At 39.4% G+C, this 20,602-nt stretch overlaps 1 protein-coding gene across 1 annotated transcript in view; it reads left to right on the top strand.

Moving 5' to 3' along the window:
• Positions 1 to 20,602, top strand: part of LOC123962961 (leucine-rich repeat-containing G-protein coupled receptor 5-like) — a 51,995-nt gene that overhangs the window by 20,001 nt on the left and 11,392 nt on the right. The window contains exons 4-11 of the mRNA XM_046039463.1: positions 1,768 to 1,839; positions 4,712 to 4,783; positions 7,068 to 7,283; positions 10,528 to 10,599; positions 16,209 to 16,277; positions 17,387 to 17,458; positions 19,595 to 19,666; positions 19,773 to 19,841. Of these exons, the coding sequence (XP_045895419.1) occupies positions 1,768 to 1,839; positions 4,712 to 4,783; positions 7,068 to 7,283; positions 10,528 to 10,599; positions 16,209 to 16,277; positions 17,387 to 17,458; positions 19,595 to 19,666; positions 19,773 to 19,841 (714 nt within the window). The remainder of the gene's footprint in view (positions 1 to 1,767; positions 1,840 to 4,711; positions 4,784 to 7,067; positions 7,284 to 10,527; positions 10,600 to 16,208; positions 16,278 to 17,386; positions 17,459 to 19,594; positions 19,667 to 19,772; positions 19,842 to 20,602) is intronic.

Raw genomic sequence — 20,602 nt, 5'->3', positions numbered from 1 at the left:
CTAAAACGTGACTATTTCTCTTCGAGGTGAAAAGCTGTCTCATGATATCAGCATGACGAAATATGAGGGTGAAATTAGCACTACTTTTATATTGTTTGTGTGGCAGCATTTTAGGTACCCGGTGGAAACAATAAACGGCGACAAGGTGACAGACAACATTTCAAAATGCTCTTGCATTGTTTTGCATTTTGTGACTTTGAGTCAAATAAAAGACCATTTTTTTTCCAGCCATATATTTCGTCATGGAAGATTTGTTAAAAATGGGTTAAAATATCATCTCGTCTCGTGACCCAAGTGTATCAAAACACCCCTATTGATTAGCTATTGCAGCTGGTGAGCTAACTGTTAACACAGTAGTTAGTCAGTGACATGCTAAAGCTAATCAGACGCAATAGCTCTCCAAGCTGGATAGCTTGCTTGCTAGCGCGGCCACTAACAGGAAAATAAGTTTTCACAGTTTATTCAAGAGTAGTATTTGTACCATTGACTCCGTATGCTGTATATATTATACTGCAGTATATACTATATATACTCAATAACTCTCTGCTAACAATAGTCCATTTCATAAAAGCGGAAATAACGTCCGCCAACAGTGTTGGGCAAGTTACTTCCAAAATGTAAAACATTATAAGATAAGATAAGAACATTATAAAAAAAATAAAAACACCACTTAATTTTGGGTTAAAAAGCGTTGAAACACGTGTTACTGAGATTGTAACGGGTATAATATTAGTGGGGGGGTTTTTGTTTTTTTTACAAATGCGTTATATTACTGAGTTACAGCAAAAAGCAATATATTACTGTAATCGAGTTACTCTCAACACTGTCCACCAATATGCCAAAAAAATATTGCGGCATAATCCGAGCACGTGTGTGCTTTCACATCCGGCTTTCCAGGCTAGACTGTGGGGGGGGGGGGAAGCTATAACACAACAGCGTTGAAACACCACACCTGTCCCCTGACAGCATGCCAACTGTGGCTTTTCACACATACATCTTTCCGGCTGTGTTACTACCAACGTTCCGGCTCAAAAGGAGATCAATACGGACTCCCCTTTCCGGTTTCTGTACCTTTCATACAGCGCAGCGAGCCGGTGTATTGGTGTGATAATCCTGGATAGTAAGGCAGTGTGAAAGCGCCTCATGTCTCTTTTGTGGAGCATTGTGTACTCTGGCAGAGCAGGGTTGAATGATTATTAATATTGGACAGCTGCGAAAACAATGTCAAGACTTCCCCAGTGGATCCACTAATCGTGCTGAACTGAAATCACCCTGTCCCAGACACATTTTTAGAGATCTGAGACCAAAACCGCTGAGTTGGGACAGATTTAGCACTCGTGCCCATCACAACAGCGCCAGGACTTTGACTGAGCTGCCCCAGATGCTGTGACAGGTTTCAAACACGGTTGAGTTCAATGTGGCCAAAAACAAGATTTGTTTGGGAAGGACGGGGGCAGCAGTGACTTCTTGTGTGTTTTTGTTTATTTTTATTCACTCCCACTCTCAGTAAACTGGAATAATCTTGTTATCAGTATACCTTGTCTGAGATCAGTTTGGCTAGCTTCAAAAACCAGCTGCAGGTGGAAAAGTTAAGCCAATTTTATTACTGTAATAGATGAAGTTTTAAGGTTGAATGACTTAATGGTTAACAGTAACGCTGTTTGGGAAAGTTGGTTTTGCATGAAAGCTAAAAAAGTCCCCATAAATACATCAGGGATCTGAAAGTCCCGGGCTTCAACCCTCCTTCCCTCTCTCAATCTATCTCAGGCGGCTGGCGGGAAACGATCTGTCATTCATCCCCAGAGGAGTGTTCACCGGCCTCTACAACCTCAAAGTGCTGTAAGTCCACACACAGACACACAGACACACACATTTGTACATACTTGTAATGACCCTGAATGACATAATGCATTCCCTAACCCCTTAACTGCTTCCTAACTATGAACTAAATGCCCATCCCCAACTTTTACCCTAACAACGTATTCTAACGTAATCTTAACCTGATTCTATCCTGAACCTTAAAACCGAGTCTTTAACCTTCAAACAGTCCTCGCAATGCAGGAATGTCCTCACTATGATGGTTTAAAACTCGGTCCTCACAAATATAGCAATACAAGCCAGCACACACACACACACACACACACACACACACACACACACACACACACACACACACACACACACACACACTGTAATAACGTGTGGTATGTTTACTGGTGCTAATCATTCACAGAGACCCTTTGAAGATTTCATGTGCGTCTCAGTTTAATGAATAGTTTCTGCAGTTTGGAACGACACTTCTGTTCTCTGTTTACGTTTCACATGTTTACTCATATCAACAAATTATTTCTGTTATGTTCATTGTTGGGTCACTTATCATTATTTTGTGTTGTTTCTTTCGTTTTATCCAACTAAATCATTGTTAAACTACTGTTATTACAATTCTTACAAATACTGCTACTACTGTAGTTTTGCACAATCTTACAAACACGTCAACTACTGCTAGAGCTAACTACAACTATCAATATTGGTACTGCTACCACCACTACTAATACTGCTGCTACTAGAACATTTGCTGCCTTACTAAGCTCCCATCTACCGCACTGTTACCTTTAGTCCAGTGTAACCAGCACTGTCCTGTTATAATACATAATTTTTACTAAACACATCTTTATTGGGAATATGAATCATGTGAGCACAAAATAACCCAAAATAATAAAGATGTTCAAGCTATATTTTGACACAGGGTCCGTCTACACGTGGTGTTGGAATATTCAGACAAAAATTATTACCGGACTGTGAAAATTCACGCAAACGTCCCCTATTGTTGGAACAACAACTCTGAAAGTCTGGGGAAATTTTGCTACATGAGTTGCCGAGTTGGTGACGTCATACACGTGCAAACATGGCGGGTTGATGGTTAGAAACGTTTGATTAATGGTGCAAAATCACGTATTGCGTGTATTTTTTGCTAACATGTCATTTGTGACATGGTTTTAGGTTATAACGGTTAGTTTGCTGTTCATGTACAGCACCTAGATTAATTAGTAGAGTTATTTATTAGCAGTTTTTGCAGTACAAGTAATATTTTAGTAGTTTCAGGTAATGTACTGGCGCAATAACAAGACTGGTTTGTGACAGAAACTGTTTCAGGAAACTTGGATGACAATGACGATCCAAGACATCTTTGTAGTAGCGTCCAAGTAGTTTCTACATTGCGATTGAAAAGCACGTGAACACACTGAAGGTAGAAGACCTCACAGCTCAGGAAATGAGTCCGTCCGAGGAGCATGTGAATTTGGCCTGAACGATTAATTGTTTTCAAATTTGAGAACGCGATTAGCTAATCGTAAAGACGGCAATTAAAATGTAGGTTAATTATACAGTGCGTCTGATCCGTTTCAAACAGTCATGCAGTTACAAATTCATTGTCATCCTTGTGCAACAGACTTGCTTAGCAATCACCTGTTACGGTCCTAATCACCTAATGCAGGAGGAAAACGTGCGATCATGGCGTCAGCCGAACAGATACAGGTGTGTGAGGGTGGAGAGAAGAGGAGCAGATTCAAGTCGTAAATAAACATTAAAATAAGGTGGAAAATGACCAACAATAACCTACTGTCAATACAAATAGGCCTACACCGCTACCGTCCCACAGGCCGCCACAGACCACCACAGTTCTCTCACAGCGCTCTCTTGATGCACTCTCTCAGGGAGTGGGTGTGTCGCAGTTTGGAGGATTGGACTCCCAGACACCCCGCTCGTATCTTCCAGCATTGAATATGTCTTCAAAATAGTGTCTCGTCTAATCTCGGCCTTGTGAACCCATTAGCATGTATTGTCATGTCTTGTGAGTTAATTTTATTGTCACAGCCCTAATAGGAGCCCCAGTGTCCCCACCACTTTTCTTTTATTTGGCCTTTAACAAACACCATGTACCATAAGATAGCATAACCTAGACCTTCTGGGGCTAAATCTCAGGGCTAGACAGAGAGTTGCAGTTAGTTCAGGCATGTCTGTAGTGATGGCAGGACACAGAGGCGCTGTAGGAGTTTTTAAACAACAGAGATAACGAAAGTAGAAAGTAGGAAAAGTTATGTTGGTGGGTGAGTTTGCTTGCAGTTCTAAGAGCTGTAGTTTTTTCCTGTGCTCATAAAGTAAATGTTTAACTTTGTTAAAAGCAAAAAGATGTCAGCTTCTAACAGAAGTAGGAGGCAATATAATGGCTGTATTTGTCTCAGAATATAGAAAGTAGTCACAGAGACCGATGAAAGAAATGCTGAATGAGAGATTTCATTTTACAGATGCAAGTCAATCAGAGGCTAGACAGGAAGTGATGTCATAACTTTGGCACTTTATAGTCCAGCACATAACACCCTGTAAAATGGTCAAGTTTGATTTTTGCATTAATATTTTATTGTGCAGATTAAATAAAATAGATATGTGTTAATTAGTGAGCCGGTAGGTGGATTTTGTTCCCTTTGGACAGAGCCATGCTAGCTGTTTCCAGTCTTTATGCTAAGCTAAGCTAACAAGCAGCTGACTGTAGCTTCTTGTTAACCGTACAGATATGAGAGTGGCATAAATCTTCTCTCAGCAGGAAAGCGAAAAAGTTTTCCCCCTAAAAATGTCACACTGTTGTTGTTCGTTGTCTTAAACGTTTATTTTTTTTTTTTTTATTGTTCACTTTGACTTTGTCATGTGTTTCCAGGATGCTTCAGAACAACCAGCTGAAGTCTGTTCCTGCAGAGGCCTTAAACAACCTGCACAACCTGCAATCACTGTGAGACACACACACATGCATGTTATTGTCTCATTTTACACTTTGGTGGAAAGGAATTTCTAGTCACACACACACACACACATGGACCAGTATATTAATGTATGTAGTCCAGACACTGTTTTCCCTCAGTACTATAACAGACAGTAATTATACTGAAACTGTACCTGTGTGTGTGTGTGTGTGTGTGTGTGTGTAGATAAGGGTATAAGAATGGAGACGTCTGAGTTCTTCTTTTTGTCCAAAGTCTCTCCCACATTTATCTGATGGACCATTATGTGAAGTCCCATCCTTCTCTTCTCTCTCTGTCTGGACAATAACTCCTCTGTTCCCATACAGACAGACCTCTTTTTATCTACATGCATGTTTATGTTGCATGACCTGAAGAAGTCCCACGAGTTTTCTACCTGAACCCAGATGGACCAAAATAAAAAGGAAATGGAACTATATGAAAGATGGAGTAAAAAGTAGGAAATAATAATAATAATTGAAATACTCACGTAAAGTACCTCAAAGTACAGTACTTGAGTAAATGTACTTTAAACCACTGGTTGCTACATCTCCTGTTTTGTTGTCTTGACTAATGAAGACAAAAAATATTTAAATGGTAAGTTCAACAAGAATCCTTTTCACCAAATTCTGTTTTCTTGTGATCATAAACTTACCTATACTTTTAGTTGTGTGGCTGCTAACTGAACGCATAAACACTCGTACACACTCTCAGCAATAAGTCTGTGCTCATTAAAATGCCTTCGTTTTGCTTAAGAGCACGTTGGCTGGCTGAGTGGTGCTCGAGAAACCTGGCGATCATTCCTCTGTTCTGTTCAAACACTTGATCTCTAATGTTCCTCTTAAACTGCTTGAAGGTGAGGTGAAGCCTCTCGTTTTACATTCTGCAAATAAGGCACTAAATCAAAGCTGAAAGACTCTTGTACATGTTGAAAAAATAGATGTTTTTTGAATTGCACAAAATAAAACCTGAGTGGACATGCTTAAAATTCTTCTCTGGTACACCCTGCTTTATTCATTAAATGTTCTCAGCAAACGTCCTTGCACTACCACCCTGATAAAGGCAAGATAATAATGATAAGAATTTAACATCATAGACTGTGTATACTTAACTTTTTTTATTCAGCACTTTTCAAAACAAAGTGCTTTCCATGGTGGAAACATGAAATATTTTAGGAGGCAATGAGGCAAATTATATCAGACAATTAAAATAATTAGAAAATAAAATGTAATCAAATATCTGTATAAATAAGATAAAAACATTCACAAGAAAACGTTGGAAATGAAAAAAGAGTACTGGCATTAATAAAAAGCTTTTTTTAAAATGATTTAAAAGATTACTGATGTAAATGTTACGGCCTGCTGCTGGTTACCGTTAAAGTAGATGTAGGGGTTACGATGTAGCTACGAAGCCTGTAAAGAGTTACTGGTCCTCCATTATTCATGTAATCTTGTTATATCCTCTTACGTATATTTGAGTAAAGGTAGTTGATGGGAACTGCTTAAAACGTGCAAACAATTCAATTTAGAATACGTTATTCGTCACTCAGAGGGACAATTCAAGCAAACATAACCTATATAAAATACAATTATGGTATCACACGGGACTGGAACCTCTGTTTCCTGAGTGAAAGTCTTGAGTTTACTTGACTCATCCATCAACTCTACCTCCTTACATAGCATTTGTCGCTCCTTACACTCTTTCACCTGACTTTTTTCTGCCACATTGCCAAACAAAAAATGTAAATCTAGGTCGTAATAAGCTGCAGCATCCATCACATCTTTGTGGTAACGCCCATGTTGATTCCACATTTCGACTTAAGAGCACATAAAAACACACTGAAGTCGGAAGAACGACTTCACAACTCAGGAAATGGGACCATGAGCACCTGGATGCACCGTGAGCCACTGATTACAATTTGGAAACCTCACCACTAGATGCCCTTAAAACTTACACACTAAACTTTTAAATATAAGTCTTAATAAGCTATATGGCTGTGAGATGAGGACGGGCTCTGAGATACACAGGAATTGTGGCCAGTTCACTGTTAACCATATCTAACACCACAAAGGCACATATTAATTGAAAAATTGTTGGAAAAATGGTTATTTATCAGTCTCTACAAAAAAACGTTAACTGACCATTTCTTGTCAAGCCAAACTTCCTTCTAATTATTTTTACATACATGCAATAAGTTAGAAGACTGTTTATGTGTTTTCCATTGACACATAACTGGTTACTTGAATGTAAACGCACTCTTTGTAAATTTCTCCATAGACGTCTGGATGCAAATCACATCTCCAGCATTCCCATTGGCTGTTTCTCCGGCCTACGCTCGCTCCGTCACCTGTGGTTGGATGATAACTCTCTGACGGAAGTGCCGGTGGAGGCTCTGGGCGAGCTGCCCGCCCTGCAGGCCATGACGCTCGCCCTCAACCACATCAGTCATGTCCCAGATCACGCCTTCAGCAAGCTGGGCCGCCTGGTGGTGCTGTACGTACAACACAAACACACTCACACAGAAAATTAATTTTTGAAGTGATATATATGCTGAACCAGTAAGTTAACATTAGCCATGTAGGTTAGACAGTAGGTTAGCTAGAAGGTTAGTCAGTTGGTTAGCAGTAAGTTAGCTAGTTGGTTAGTTAGTCAATTTGTCAGTCTGTAGATAAGCCAGTTGTTTAGCCTGTAAGTGAGCTAGAGGTTAATCAGTTAGCCATAAAGTTAACATTAGCCATGTAGGTTAGTCAGTAAGTTAGCTAGTATGTTAGTACGTTTGTTAACAGTAAGGTTCCTAGTTGGTTAGTCAGTCAGTTTTTAATTCAGTTGATTAGCCAGTTGTTTAGCCTGTAAATGAGCTATAGGTTAATCAATTAGCCAGTAAGTTAACATTAGCCATGTAGGTTAGTCAGTAAGTTAGCTAGTATTATGGGCAATTGGTTAAGTAAGTAAGCTAAAATGTTAGTCAGTAAGTTAGCGTGTATGTTAGGCATTTGTTTAGTAGTTAGTGAGTAAGCTAGGAGGTTAGTCAGTTGTTTAGCGGTGAGTTAGCTACTTGGTTAGTTTGTAGAAGATTAGCCAGTCGTTTAGCCTTTAAATTAGTTAGTGTGAGGAAGTTGGTTAGTAGCAAGTTGGTTAGTAGGAAATGTGTTAGCAGGTTAATCCTTTTGTAGCAGTAAAGCTTGTTGCTGTAGCCAGCTATTTTGTTTACATTTGCAGAACTGCCAACTTTTCAGTTTAGTTTGGAGTGAGATTCGCTGTTGGAGGTCTGTTCATTTTAGGCCTTCTGTGTCATATCCCACCGCAGGGGTCGGGGTCACCACTCTTTAATGTGCAAGCCACAGCCACACGTGTAGATGAAAAGCCAAGTCAATAATCATGGTCAGATCAGGAATATTGGATGATGGAATATGATGGAATATTATAATAAGAAAGAGTGTAGGTTTTCCTTTAGCAATGGAGGAGCCACTTATTTAGAGGGGGGGGGGGGCAGCAAATCTTTTTTCCTGAATTCTGGTGAGAATTTCTGCATCAATTTATGGAGGAAATGTATTTATCTAGGCTATGTCAACGGAAACAAAAAACTCAGGCAGCAGGTGACTATTTACAATATAAAATATACCAGAATGTGTGGCTTTCAAGCATTCTGTATTTCTTTTTCTTTCATGATTTAATCTTCCCTCCTCTTTGTGTCTTTGTTTGGGGAAGTTCCTCTTTAAATGTGGCACCTTTTCACCTCAAGAATAAATTTATTCATTTTAATTCAGTTAGAAACTCCTGGACTAAATTTTCAAAACTTTTTACATCTATCCCACATGTTTAATCTGATATATCCAGAAAGATTTTTATGAGAATAACATCATTATTTAATCACAGTATTTTTCAAAATATCTCGCCGTATAATCTGGTGTTCATTAATTGCTCTGCTGATATGATAGAATCCCAGACAGAAAGACACAGAACCCGTTTGGGACTGTATAAATGAGACATGTGCAAAAGGAAACTAGCTGAAAACACTTCACCACAAATCCTCAAATGTTAACTTCAGCAGCTCTGTGCAGCTCCCATTCACAGCAGAGCAAGGCTGTGCTTTAGATTGTCCATTTTTTAACACCGAGTCGACGCTATCAGTTATAGGCTAACGTTACATGAGTTTTTTGAGTGCGTGAGAAAATTGATGTATGGCTTGAGGGCGTGTGAAAAGTGTAAGTTGCGTGAGTCTCACACTCAATGCGTGACAGTTGGCAGCTCTGCATTTGCCAGGAAGTTAGTCAGTATATTAGCCATTTAATTGTTAGTAAGCAACTTGGTTTACAATTAGGTTTGCCTGTGTTCTGACGATCTATGCTGCCTTGTCGAAAAATGCTACCTTATGTGTTCCCTTTTTCAATCCCATAAGGTTATAACTCTCACAGTATTATGTCATCTTCTGTTTTTTGGTTATATTATAACATCATTTCAGGGGTAGCGTATTCTGATAGACTAATATCCCCGCTCAAATAATGCTCCCATTACAGAATCCTTTTATATTGCACGACTACTCACTCCATATGTAGTGTAAGGAGATGGGGAGTATGTTAAAATACTATATTATGCCATCTTTATTTAAGATATCAGGGTTAGCGTATTCTGATATTATTATTTTTTATATTACTGACAGATATTGACTGATCAGCCACTTTCTCGACGGCATTCCCAACAGCAAGGTTGCACAGATTTATGTGTGTGGAAACAGACGCTTGTGGATCATAGGCCGTTAGTTACTAGATTAGCCCATAGGTTAACATTAACCGATTTGTCAGTTATTAATTAGACAGTTAGCAATAGTAGGTTTGTTGGGCAGTTAAGGAATTATATCAAATGTGTTCCAGTCAGGTGAACTTGAGCTGAACTCAGATTGACAGACCATATGGCAGGCGATATGGCCAAAAATGTAGATTTCATATCAATCGAGATCAATAATTATCACGATAAATGTCAATGTTTAAAGGCAGATTTTTTTATGAGTAAAAGTAAAAGTTGAAAAAAACAGACTGTAAATTGTGGATTTAAACTTTTCTTTATGGTCAGAACAAACACTTGATGCCAAACTGTGGATCACTTAACAAATTTGAGATAGAACATTAAAGACAATTTTCTCTGAAATATGCATGAGTAAAATTAAGTAAAACGTTTTTTATGTCCCTTTTCCACAATAAAATAAATATCTTGACAGAAAAAAATAAGTGCTTTTTTGTTTGTGATTCAAATAAATTAAATACAACATTTATTGAACATTATCACCATATCGCAATAATTATCATTATTGTTTTAAACTTCCTCTTGGTAATACTTTTACTTTTTTCATGTGTTTGTGTGTGTGTGTGTGTGTGTGTGTGTGTGTGTGTGTGCGTGCACGTTGCTAGGAGCTGTTGCTGCATTCTGCATTGAGTTTAACCGTGGCAGCGACTGTCCCCCTCTGTTTGTAATAGCTCCTTAATAACATGCAAAACTCTCTGTGTGTGTATGTGTGTGCGTGTAATGGCGTTCAGCGCGGCAGCATTGAAGTCTGCTGTCATTTCTTTTGTCCAATCTGCTTGAAGCTAATTTGCATGAAATTACCACAAAAAAAACCTTCTTGAGAGGCCCCGGGGCCCCTTTTTAAAAGACACATGCACACAGGCGCGCACACACACACACACACACACACACACTCTTTGTCTGCTTCATTAGTTGATCAGTCTCTCTCTCTCCATAGGCATCTCAACAACAATAGGATCGTTTCAATGGGAACGAACTGCTTCCACGGACTCCACAGTTTGGAGACGCTGTGAGTTTCTGTGTGTGTGTGTGTGTGTGTGTTTTTGGGGAGGAGTTGGAGAAGTCAGGGTTGAGTTGGGGTCAGGGTGAAGAGGTTAGGAGATGAGAGACAGGTTTAATTTATACGTTTGTTAAGGACACTTAACATGATTTATTCAAACAACGCTTCAAAATGTTTTAGGTGGATCTTGTTTTTTTATCCTCCCCAAAGCCAAATGAGAGCTCATCAGCGGTTTCATCTGTTCCCATGATGCTTTTAGCCGAGCTAGTCACCGATCCATCCTGTGAGAGAGAGAAAAAAATGTCAGCAGACTGATTAAAAAAACTAAAACTTTTACTTAAATTTAAACTTAAAATTTATTTATTACATACAGAACATGGCAATGGTCAGCACGTTTTCCTATAATATGGAACTGTTTACCTTGACTACACACACCTGATGCTTCAATAAAAGTCTGGATTCAACAGGAGGAAGCCTGTCACATTTGCTTAAAGCTCAAACCTGGAAACCCCACTATGAGAACAGGGTTTTAAGATGCTGTATGCAGTTACATTTATTCATTTAGCTGACACTTTTATCTGGAGCAGCTAGGGGTTAAGTGTCTTGCTCAGGGACACATTGGTGGATGTTGTCACAGAGGGGAATTGAACCCGGGTCTCTGTAACTACAGTTAGTCAAACAGGTCAAACACTAACTACATTTCTATTTCTACACCTGTCTAATAAACAAGATACAAAATGTAATGCCTGGTGCACACTAGAGGATTTCTAATCTTCCTGGATTCTGGACAGAATTAACCGATTTTTAATATTTTAATCTTAAGAAAACACACACCAGACTGTTCAGTTCAGACGCAGGACCACACACTTGGCGTTTATACTAAGTGGAAGTGTGGAAGTTCTGGGGACTTGGGATCTCACAGAAACTCGCGTGATCAAACGTGACTTCAGACATAAACAAACATGGAGGCAGACTGTCGCCGTCAGCTGGTTGACCTTGTGTGGGCTGTTTTGCAAAGGAAAACCAAAAAGGATAATCAAACTGTGGTTGAATTTGAGGCTGAGAAGAGGGAATCAGCATGGTTTATACATTTTATAGCGCGAGCAAATATACAACGCACGGATCACGCTTCCTTGTGCTGTCACTCATTGGCTGTTTTAGGTTTCTGATCAGAGGCTACCCGATTTTAAATCTTAAATAACAAGATATTTACGATTCAAAATTGGCCTCAAATCCAGTCGGCAACATTAGGATTATGTCTGTAAACCCCTCAGACTACAGGATCATTTGGGCCGATAAGATGTTCCGACCAACCTCTCAGGAACGCCTCCCGTGATTGTCGGGAGAGTGAATCGGACCCAAAACCGGCCCTTGTATCCTCCTAGTTTTGGGTCAGCATAAGTCAGTAAATGTAGTCTTATAATACTTAATGATGGGTTCTGTTAGCCAGTTGCATTTTGGTAAAATACACGTAATAGTTAAAATGCGTGGCCAACGAATAAATGATCTTATCCCGAGCTCTCTTAGATGGTCGCTTTTTGACACCACAGACATCTGCAGAAAACACACCTGGTGACATTTACAAATACACATGCTAACACAGCCACACAGTTGTTGTTATCTTAAACGTTCAAAAATGTGGATACACTTCACAAAAGTTAATGATACAGCAAATATTTGTGGGAGGGGGGACTCTTGTATAAATATGTATCTACTAAAGTAAGAAATTGTGTTATTTTTAATAACCTGAGGCTTACATTGATTTAATAAACACATCAGATAGCTTTTTGAATTATTAGTTTTAGCGACTGAAAAGCAGCAATATAAAATTATTTCCTGTGCATTAACAGCTAACATCCCCCCTTTTTTCTTTGATTTCACTTGTTCATTAGCGCTTTTTCACTTGACATTTGTGCTCAGGAAAAACTGCACCAATCTACAATAGTGGGACAAGACTTCGTAGGGTGATTTTAAATGTTCAGAATTTAAGATATGCACTGCCACTGCCGGTTAGCATGTGATCAGGTTTTTGGCGAGTATTTATGGATATTAGATCGAGTCGGGTTAAATTAACCATTGTGTATTTATGTTGGTGTGTGTGTGTGTGTGTGTGTGTGTGTGTGTATAATCTGAGGAGTGTGTGTGTGTGGAAATGTTTCTGTTTTCTCAGTCAACCAGAGAAGTAGGTTTAAACACACAAACACACGCTGCCTTCATTTGGAAATACTGCTGTGTGTGTGTGTGTGTGTGTGTGTGTGTGGCTCTGTGTGTGGCCTTGGCTGTATGCTAATCATAATTACTATTCATGCACACACACACACACAGGCAGCATGTGTTTGTGTGTGTGTTTGTTGGAAGACTGTGTACCTGTGTGATCAGCAATAATAAACCACAGTAGGGACTCATGTTCATCTGAAACTACAAACAAAACAGAGAGAGAGAGAGAAGGGGAAAAAAACGGAAATGAAAACTGAAAAAAATGAATTAATCCAACAAGCTTCGAGGTTGAGTCTTAAAGAAAAACACACCCAAGTTGTAGAAGAACACACATTTACTAACATCAGTGTTAAGTTCAGTTGTGGTGGTTTCCAGTCTCGTGCCCACCTCTGCTTCACCTAAATCCCTTTTTGCCCAAATTAGGATTTTCTGGTTCCAGTAAGTGACGAAAATAGCGGTGAGCAAAAAACCAAAATCCAGCTTTCAAAACATCTCTTCAGAAACCGCTGAAGCACCACAAAAACACTGTGTAACTGTCTGTGACTAGCATGAACCCCACAAAACCACCAGAACGGAGACACCTGTCAATCAAGACAAATACATTCCTTAACAGAATTAAAGGAATTATTCAACATGGGAGCTAAGCTTATTTGCTTTTCTTTTACGACTAACTACAACCTAACTTGAGTTGTAGACACACACACACACACACACACACACACACACACACACACACACACACATACATACATACATACATACACACATATATATATATATATATATATATATATATATATATATATATATATATATATATATATATATATATATATATATATATATATATATATATATATAATGGGCCTATCAGGAGTTACTCGAATCGGGGTATGACGTGTACATACACAACAAACAGGATACTCCAAAAACCACAATCATACCAAGAATACTAGTGCGCTAATTGTAAGACATGCTCATTGTTTTGCCTGATGATTCAACCAGGACAGCTTCCAACAGTCACCTGACATTGTGTATGGGAGAAATTCACAGCCTGATGTTCCCCCACCCACTAACATAACCCCTTGAACCTAATCAGCATGCGCAATTTACAGCTTGACATTATGATAATTAAGATTTTCCCAAAACCTCTGGATCTCCCACGAACCCCTAAACTGACTAAATCAGAAACCTATTATGCAATCAATCTTTCCAAATTCCATCAATAATAGTTTGGCAGAAAGCATAGCAGCCATTGTTTTTACAAACCATCCTCTGGACAAACACATGTACTCACACACTCAGGACCAGACTGAAGCAATTTCAATTTAATGGTATTTTCACAATGTGGCAGCTTCATTCCACACTGTGTGTGTGTGTGTGTGTGTGTGTGTGTGTGTGTTTGTGTGTGTAATAGCCACCTGCATCCCAGAGATGGTTGAGAGGACCTAATTGAAGCCATGTGTTGACTTGAGGAATGCTCTAGTCTCTACTGGTGATGAAAGAAAAGTGCAAGGCACAGTTTAATGTTTCTTTAATAAACTGGAAAAAAGAGTAGGTTAAACATCGAGCCTGATTCACAAACATTTACATTACATGAAACAATTTCCCAGTCTGAAGCTTACATTCCCATAGCATTGTAGAGCACTCTTCTGTTAGTCTATAGCGCTGAGCTATTGTTCCCGCTATACAGCTGACATTTCCAATATATAGCTTTATTAACAGTCTAGAGCTGACCATTCCCAGTACATAATTGGTACTTACTGTCTGGAGCTGACATTCCCACAGCATTGTAGAGCTGGCCTTTTGATTGTACAGCTAACATAGAGCTTTCATTCCCACTATACAGCTGAAATTTCCAATATGTAGCTGTGCTACCAGTCAATGGATGGTATTCCTAGTATACAGCTGGCATTCTCTAGCTTTACTACCAGTCTACTTCTGATCATTCCTAGTTTAGAGTTGGTTTACCCAGTTTAGAGCTGACATTTCCAGTCTGGATCTTACCATTCCCAGTGCATCATTGGTACTCATGGTCGAGAGCAGCGGTTCCCAAACTTTTTAGGCAACGCACCCCCTTCTACATCTTGCCCGGGTTGCTGCACCCCCAAACACCCTCTCTCTCTAGGTTTGTGTGTGTGTATATATATATTTATTAGTATCTGATTGGTTACACGTCGCGAATAATAGCCTATATATCAACACTTTGCTCCGGTGACCAGCGGAGCTGTGTGTTGAAGAGACGGCAGGCAATATTACTGAAGGTACAATAAAAATCAAAATCTGATGATCTGTTTCTATGATGACAAGCAGCGCGGTGCCCCTGTTACAGCAGCGTGAACATGTCCGAATTCACTACTACGTGGTTTCACTCAGTGACACGCTTTTGAATCAGTGGCTCTCCCCTTATCCGCTCACTGTCCTTAAACACAGCATGCATCTGTCTTCTCTGTCTTTTCACTGATCGCGATGTAATGTTATATATAATATGCTTTATTACCAGTCTACTTCTGATTATTTCCAGTCTAGAGCTGACCATTACTAATGCATCCTTGGTAGTCACAATCTAGAGCTGACAATCCTACAGCATTGTAGAGTTGACCTTTCTATTACAGAGCTAATGTTGAACTGTCGTTCCCAGTATACAGCTAACATTCCCAACTGAATTACCAATCTAGAACTGACCATTCCCTGTGTAGATGTGACAATTACCAGTGCAGAGTTAGAAGAATCAGTCTTGAGCAGATATTCCCAGTATAAAGGTAATGTTTCTAGTCAAGAGCAGACAGTTGACAGTTTTATTTCTGTGCTGACCGTTTCCAATATGGATATTCCGTCCAGCATTTCCATTCCCACTAGAGTGGGTATTCAGCATAGTTTGTTTTCCCAGTCTAGAACTACCATGCCCAGTATGTAGCTGGTTTTCCTTGTCTAGACCTTTCATACCCAGTTCAGTATAGATCTACTATTCCCAATCCTAAAGTTGGCCATTCCTTGTATAGAGTTAGTATTCCCAATCTAGAGCTGGCCATTCCCAGTGTAGAGTTAGTATTCCCAGTTTAGAGCTGGTATATTGCAGCATTACCAGTCTAGAACTGTTATTCCAAGTCTAGAGCTCCCCATTCCCAGCCAATATTTCCAAAGTTAAAGTTGACACACCTGATTTGAAGCTAGTTAAACTCACATTCCAAGGTCAACCCAATATTCCCAGTTTATGGGTGCAATTCCCAATGTAGATGTAAAATATTTGATGTAGCAGTGCTAATCCCAGTCTAAAGAGGAAATTCCCAGTCAGAACAGGTATTCGCAGTCCGTGTGTGTGTGTGTGTGTGTGTGTGTGTGTTCTCAACTTTCCCACTATGTTTTTCCTGTCCTTTATAACTTCCTTCTCTTTCTCTCAGGGATTTGAACTACAACAGTTTGGTCGAGTTTCCAACAGCCATCCGTTCACTCAGTCACCTCAAAGAGCTGTGAGTATAAACTGTATAAATAATGTGTTTGATTGACAGAGACAATATTAATGTATTATGCAGTAGTGTTGTAGTAATCGAGGCCGGTCTAGTCTCGGACTCAACAGCATTTGTACTCGGTCTCGGGATCAGGCATTGACGACTCGGGATTTTATTTTAAGACCAATAACCCTAATTAAAAATGTGTTTTTCCGACTGTACCCCCTTCCGCGATGGTAAGCATGGAAAAAGAGTGTTGAATAAAGATTTTTATGTTGATTTCAGCTCTTAGTGTTTGTATACGGGTGTTTTTATGGGAATGTGGATCTTTCAGATCAATTTGAGAAGTACCTGTGACCTCGGTCCACATTTTATTGTGTGTCATGTAATGTGGGGAACTGGTCTTGGTCTTGATTGGGTCTCGCCCTCCCCCAGTCTTGGTCTCGACTTGGTCTCAGCCCCTAACGGTCTTGGTCTTGTCTCAGTCTCTATTAACTCTGGTTTTAGTCTACCCTCGGTCTTGACTACAACACTATTATGTAGGGCACTTTAGCAAACAGCATACCTTGTCTTTAGAGAAAACTTCATGTTTGGGCAAAAAAATGGAAACGTAAGACCTAAACCTAAAGAATTTGATTCTTTCAGGATAAACCATTCGAATTGTTTGCACTCTACAACCAATCAGTGTCTTTCAGTGTCACAAATAGGCCTTTATGAGTTCCACTTGACTGCCATCTTCACTTGTTTTGGTTTATTTTTATCATTTTAGTTAATGGTTGCTAATGATTTTAATGGCAGAGAGACAGTGTTTAAAGCACTTTACAGACAATAAGTGCAGTGAAAACTAGCTTACTAGCTGAATGTATATAAAGTAGTTAAAACTAGCTCCACTTTAAGCTGCAAAAGTAAAATTCTGCTCTAAGATGGAAACTTCATTATTAACAGTCAAATAATGTCAGATAGAATCAGATATCAGTAACAGGAGACATTTTACTGCACAACAAGTACTTTTACTGCTGATACTAGTTATTTCTCCTGATGATACTTAGGATTATGATTATTATTATGTTAACCATAAAGGGATCGGAAAGGAAGGGGGAAAGCTAATTCCTGTTCTGTTTCCTGTTTAGTGGTTTTCATAGTAACAACATCCAGTCGATCCCGGAGCACGCCTTCACTGGGAACCCCGCACTGACCACCATGTAGGTACCACTGACTCATTTAATGTGTGTAGCGTTGTTTGACAAAACATCTCAACTCAAGGCTCACTTATAGTTTTTTTTTTTTTTAAGGAGGCTTTCAACTGTATTGAACTTCTCGTCCCTGTCGGTTTAAAAGTTAAGATACTCAAAATATCTTAGTGAAGGGATGAGATCATTACAGCTACTGAGCACGCTCGTCCATTGATCCATCTCAATGAAAACTGATGAACTGACGAAGTATGTGGGATAGAGTGGAACGCTCAGGAAAAAGCTCATAAGGGGTTCCTTGAGTTGGGATGGTTTTGTGAAACTGCTATTTCCAAAGTCAAGAATGAACTTACTGCTTACTCATGATTTTTATTTTTCTATTTTTCAATCTTGTTGAAATGTGTCCTTTTTATATTGCCTTGTATTTCTTTAAAGGAGACCTATTATGCTTTTCCTTATTTTATAACTTATCTACAATGTTATAATGTATAATAAACATGACCAAAGCTTCAAATAATGAGGTGTGTTTAATAGAAATCCCTGTGAGCCAAAACCTCAGATTTCCTCCTATTCTGAACGCTCTGTTTTGAACTGCGGCTCCGTGCTATACATTTAACTTTCCTTGCCTTTATGTCTAGTGTTTGGTCGAGAAATCATATTTCAGTAAATTTAAAGTGAATTTGCATTCATGTGGTGTCAGAATAATCGGATATCAGAGATATTATTATTATTATTATGACTTATATGACTATCTTTAAATATGGGCACATGCTTAGAGTGTTTTTGTAGTTAATGTAGATCACACAAATGAGAAGAGCGAGGGAAGATTGTTTTAGCTATACTTAAGCCAGCTAACATGAGCGAGAGTGAGAGCAAGTGTATTTGATACTGTAGCACAGGTTTGAAACTCCTAATTTGAAGGAGAAAGCAACCTCGAATTTAACTTTTTGAGGAAACATTGAGGAAACATTTGTATGTTAACGGTTAACATTAGCATACAAAAGAATGCTGTTTTCCATGTCTGCTCTTTGAAAACAGACGTGATCACCCGTGATTACTATGTGGTAAATGTGCTATAGCACTGCAGGGCCGCGACTAGTCGAAGGACTTTCTGAACTGAGGAATATTGAGATGCATGTCCAAAAACTTTTACTCACGGGGGCAGCCTAATGTTACTCAACGCTGTTACTAATGCTGTCCATCGAAAACCAACGTACTGCCTTTCTCCTCAAGTGAGCCCTCTGCTGTGGTGAGTGAAAGCATATCTTATCATCCTGACTTTGTGGTGCTGGTCCGTGAATTGGCCATATTGTTGGACTGGATCGATAATATAGATGTAAATGCTCCGTACTTGTATAGCGCCTTTCTTCGACCACTCAAAGCGCTTTTACACTACATCTGCATTCACACACTGAGCCTAAGTGCTCAAACGGAAACTAGCATTCACACTCACTCATACACTGGCGGAATAGCCGCCAGGGGCAATTCGGGGTTCAGTATCTTGCCCAAGACTTCGACACGCAACCAGGGGGAGCCAGGGATTGAACCGCCGACCTTCCGATTAACGGCCAACCCGCTCTACCTCCTGAGCCACAGCCGCCCCGATGGTGACAAGTGTCAGTGCGTCCATGCTTATCTGTTAAGCTTGTTGTCATAATGTGTTATTATAATAATAATAATAATAATTAAAATAATGTTGTGTCATAGAGTTGGTCTGTATCCTTAAAAAGTTGTCTGCGCACTTCGTTGTGGCCTTCATTGGTAATGAGCTTATGGTCTTGTAGACTCATTTGTTCTGAGCTTGGTTGTGTCGGCTTAATGCGTTTTTAATTTAAGTTTATGACAGGTGGAATGTAACTTGTGTAATACAATGTGTACTGGGACCAAAATCCCTTTGTAATAGAAAGCTGCAAACTGTTTCAGCATACTTGCATGACAATGACAGTCCAACACAACTTTGTAGTAGCATCCATATTGTTTCCACATTCCAATTTAAAAACACATGAACACGCCAACTTTTCACATTAAACCTGAAAATAAGATAAATTTGCAAACAATGAATGACTGAACTCTTTAGTCTTTTGCTTAATATGTTGCCACGTGTTATTGAACTGATGATGACTCTCTGTGTCTGAATGTGTGTCATAGATTTTTCTACGACAACCCGATCCAGTCTGTTGGACGTTCTGCCTTTCAGAACCTACCAGAGCTACGCACACTGTATGAAACACACAGTCAATGTTTGCACAAACTCAATGGACGGGGACAATATTTCTCTGCTTTTTGCTGCTTCAAATAAAACAAAACCTCTCCGTCTGTTTCTCAGCTCTCTGAATGGAGCAGCAGATCTCACCGAGTTTCCAGATTTGACGGGAACCAAGAGCCTGGAAAGCCTGTAAGACACACTCACACTCACACATAGAGGAATGTTTCATATCTGAGTGTGTTTGCTGTTGTAGCCGACATCACTGTGTGTTTTGAGAGCTAAACCTCAAATCAAACTGCTGTTATTAATATTGTGCAGTTATTATTCTATTCGACAGACTGTAACTTGATTTTTCTGCAGCGCGGCCTGAAATTAAAACCCCCTTTTTCTCCTTGTTGTGACCCACTTTTCCATGTCATAATAAACACCTTCACAATGTTTATTTTCTTGTATTTTTCCGTTTAAACCCAATCCTGAAAGCAGTGTGTGTTCAGCAGTAACCTCACACTGAACCAGTAGGTGGAAATAAAAAGTCCAACCAAACAAACCGTCACACATTCTTCAACTCTCGACTTTTAAATCAACCCTCCCAGTGTTACTGGGACGCTTCAACGTTCTGTCTCAGCAGGACATTAAACTGTAACATCCTTTAACATCAGACTTTTTTGTCACTTATTTTGTTGCAACAGGTCTGACACACAGTCCACCATAATGCCATTAAATCACCTGAACACACCATAATGCTTATGAAATGTTCCTAAACACACCATAATATAGCTTAAATGCACCTTTCAATACATCCTGAACTCGTCATAGTGCAATTCGTATTCCTCATTGCTTTTCTGAACATATCAAGCTAGTCCTGTTGCAGTTGCAGTGTCTTACACCTTTGATGCACCTGAACACACTATAATGAATCACCCTGGACCCTGACTCTGCCTAGGTTTAGG

Source organism: Micropterus dolomieu, linkage group LG23 (assembly GCF_021292245.1).
Source record: "Micropterus dolomieu isolate WLL.071019.BEF.003 ecotype Adirondacks linkage group LG23, ASM2129224v1, whole genome shotgun sequence".
NCBI classification, from domain to species: Eukaryota; Metazoa; Chordata; class Actinopteri; order Centrarchiformes; family Centrarchidae; genus Micropterus; species Micropterus dolomieu.
Note: the sequence above shows the minus strand (reverse complement) of the source record. Positions and strands in the feature narration are given on the sequence as shown.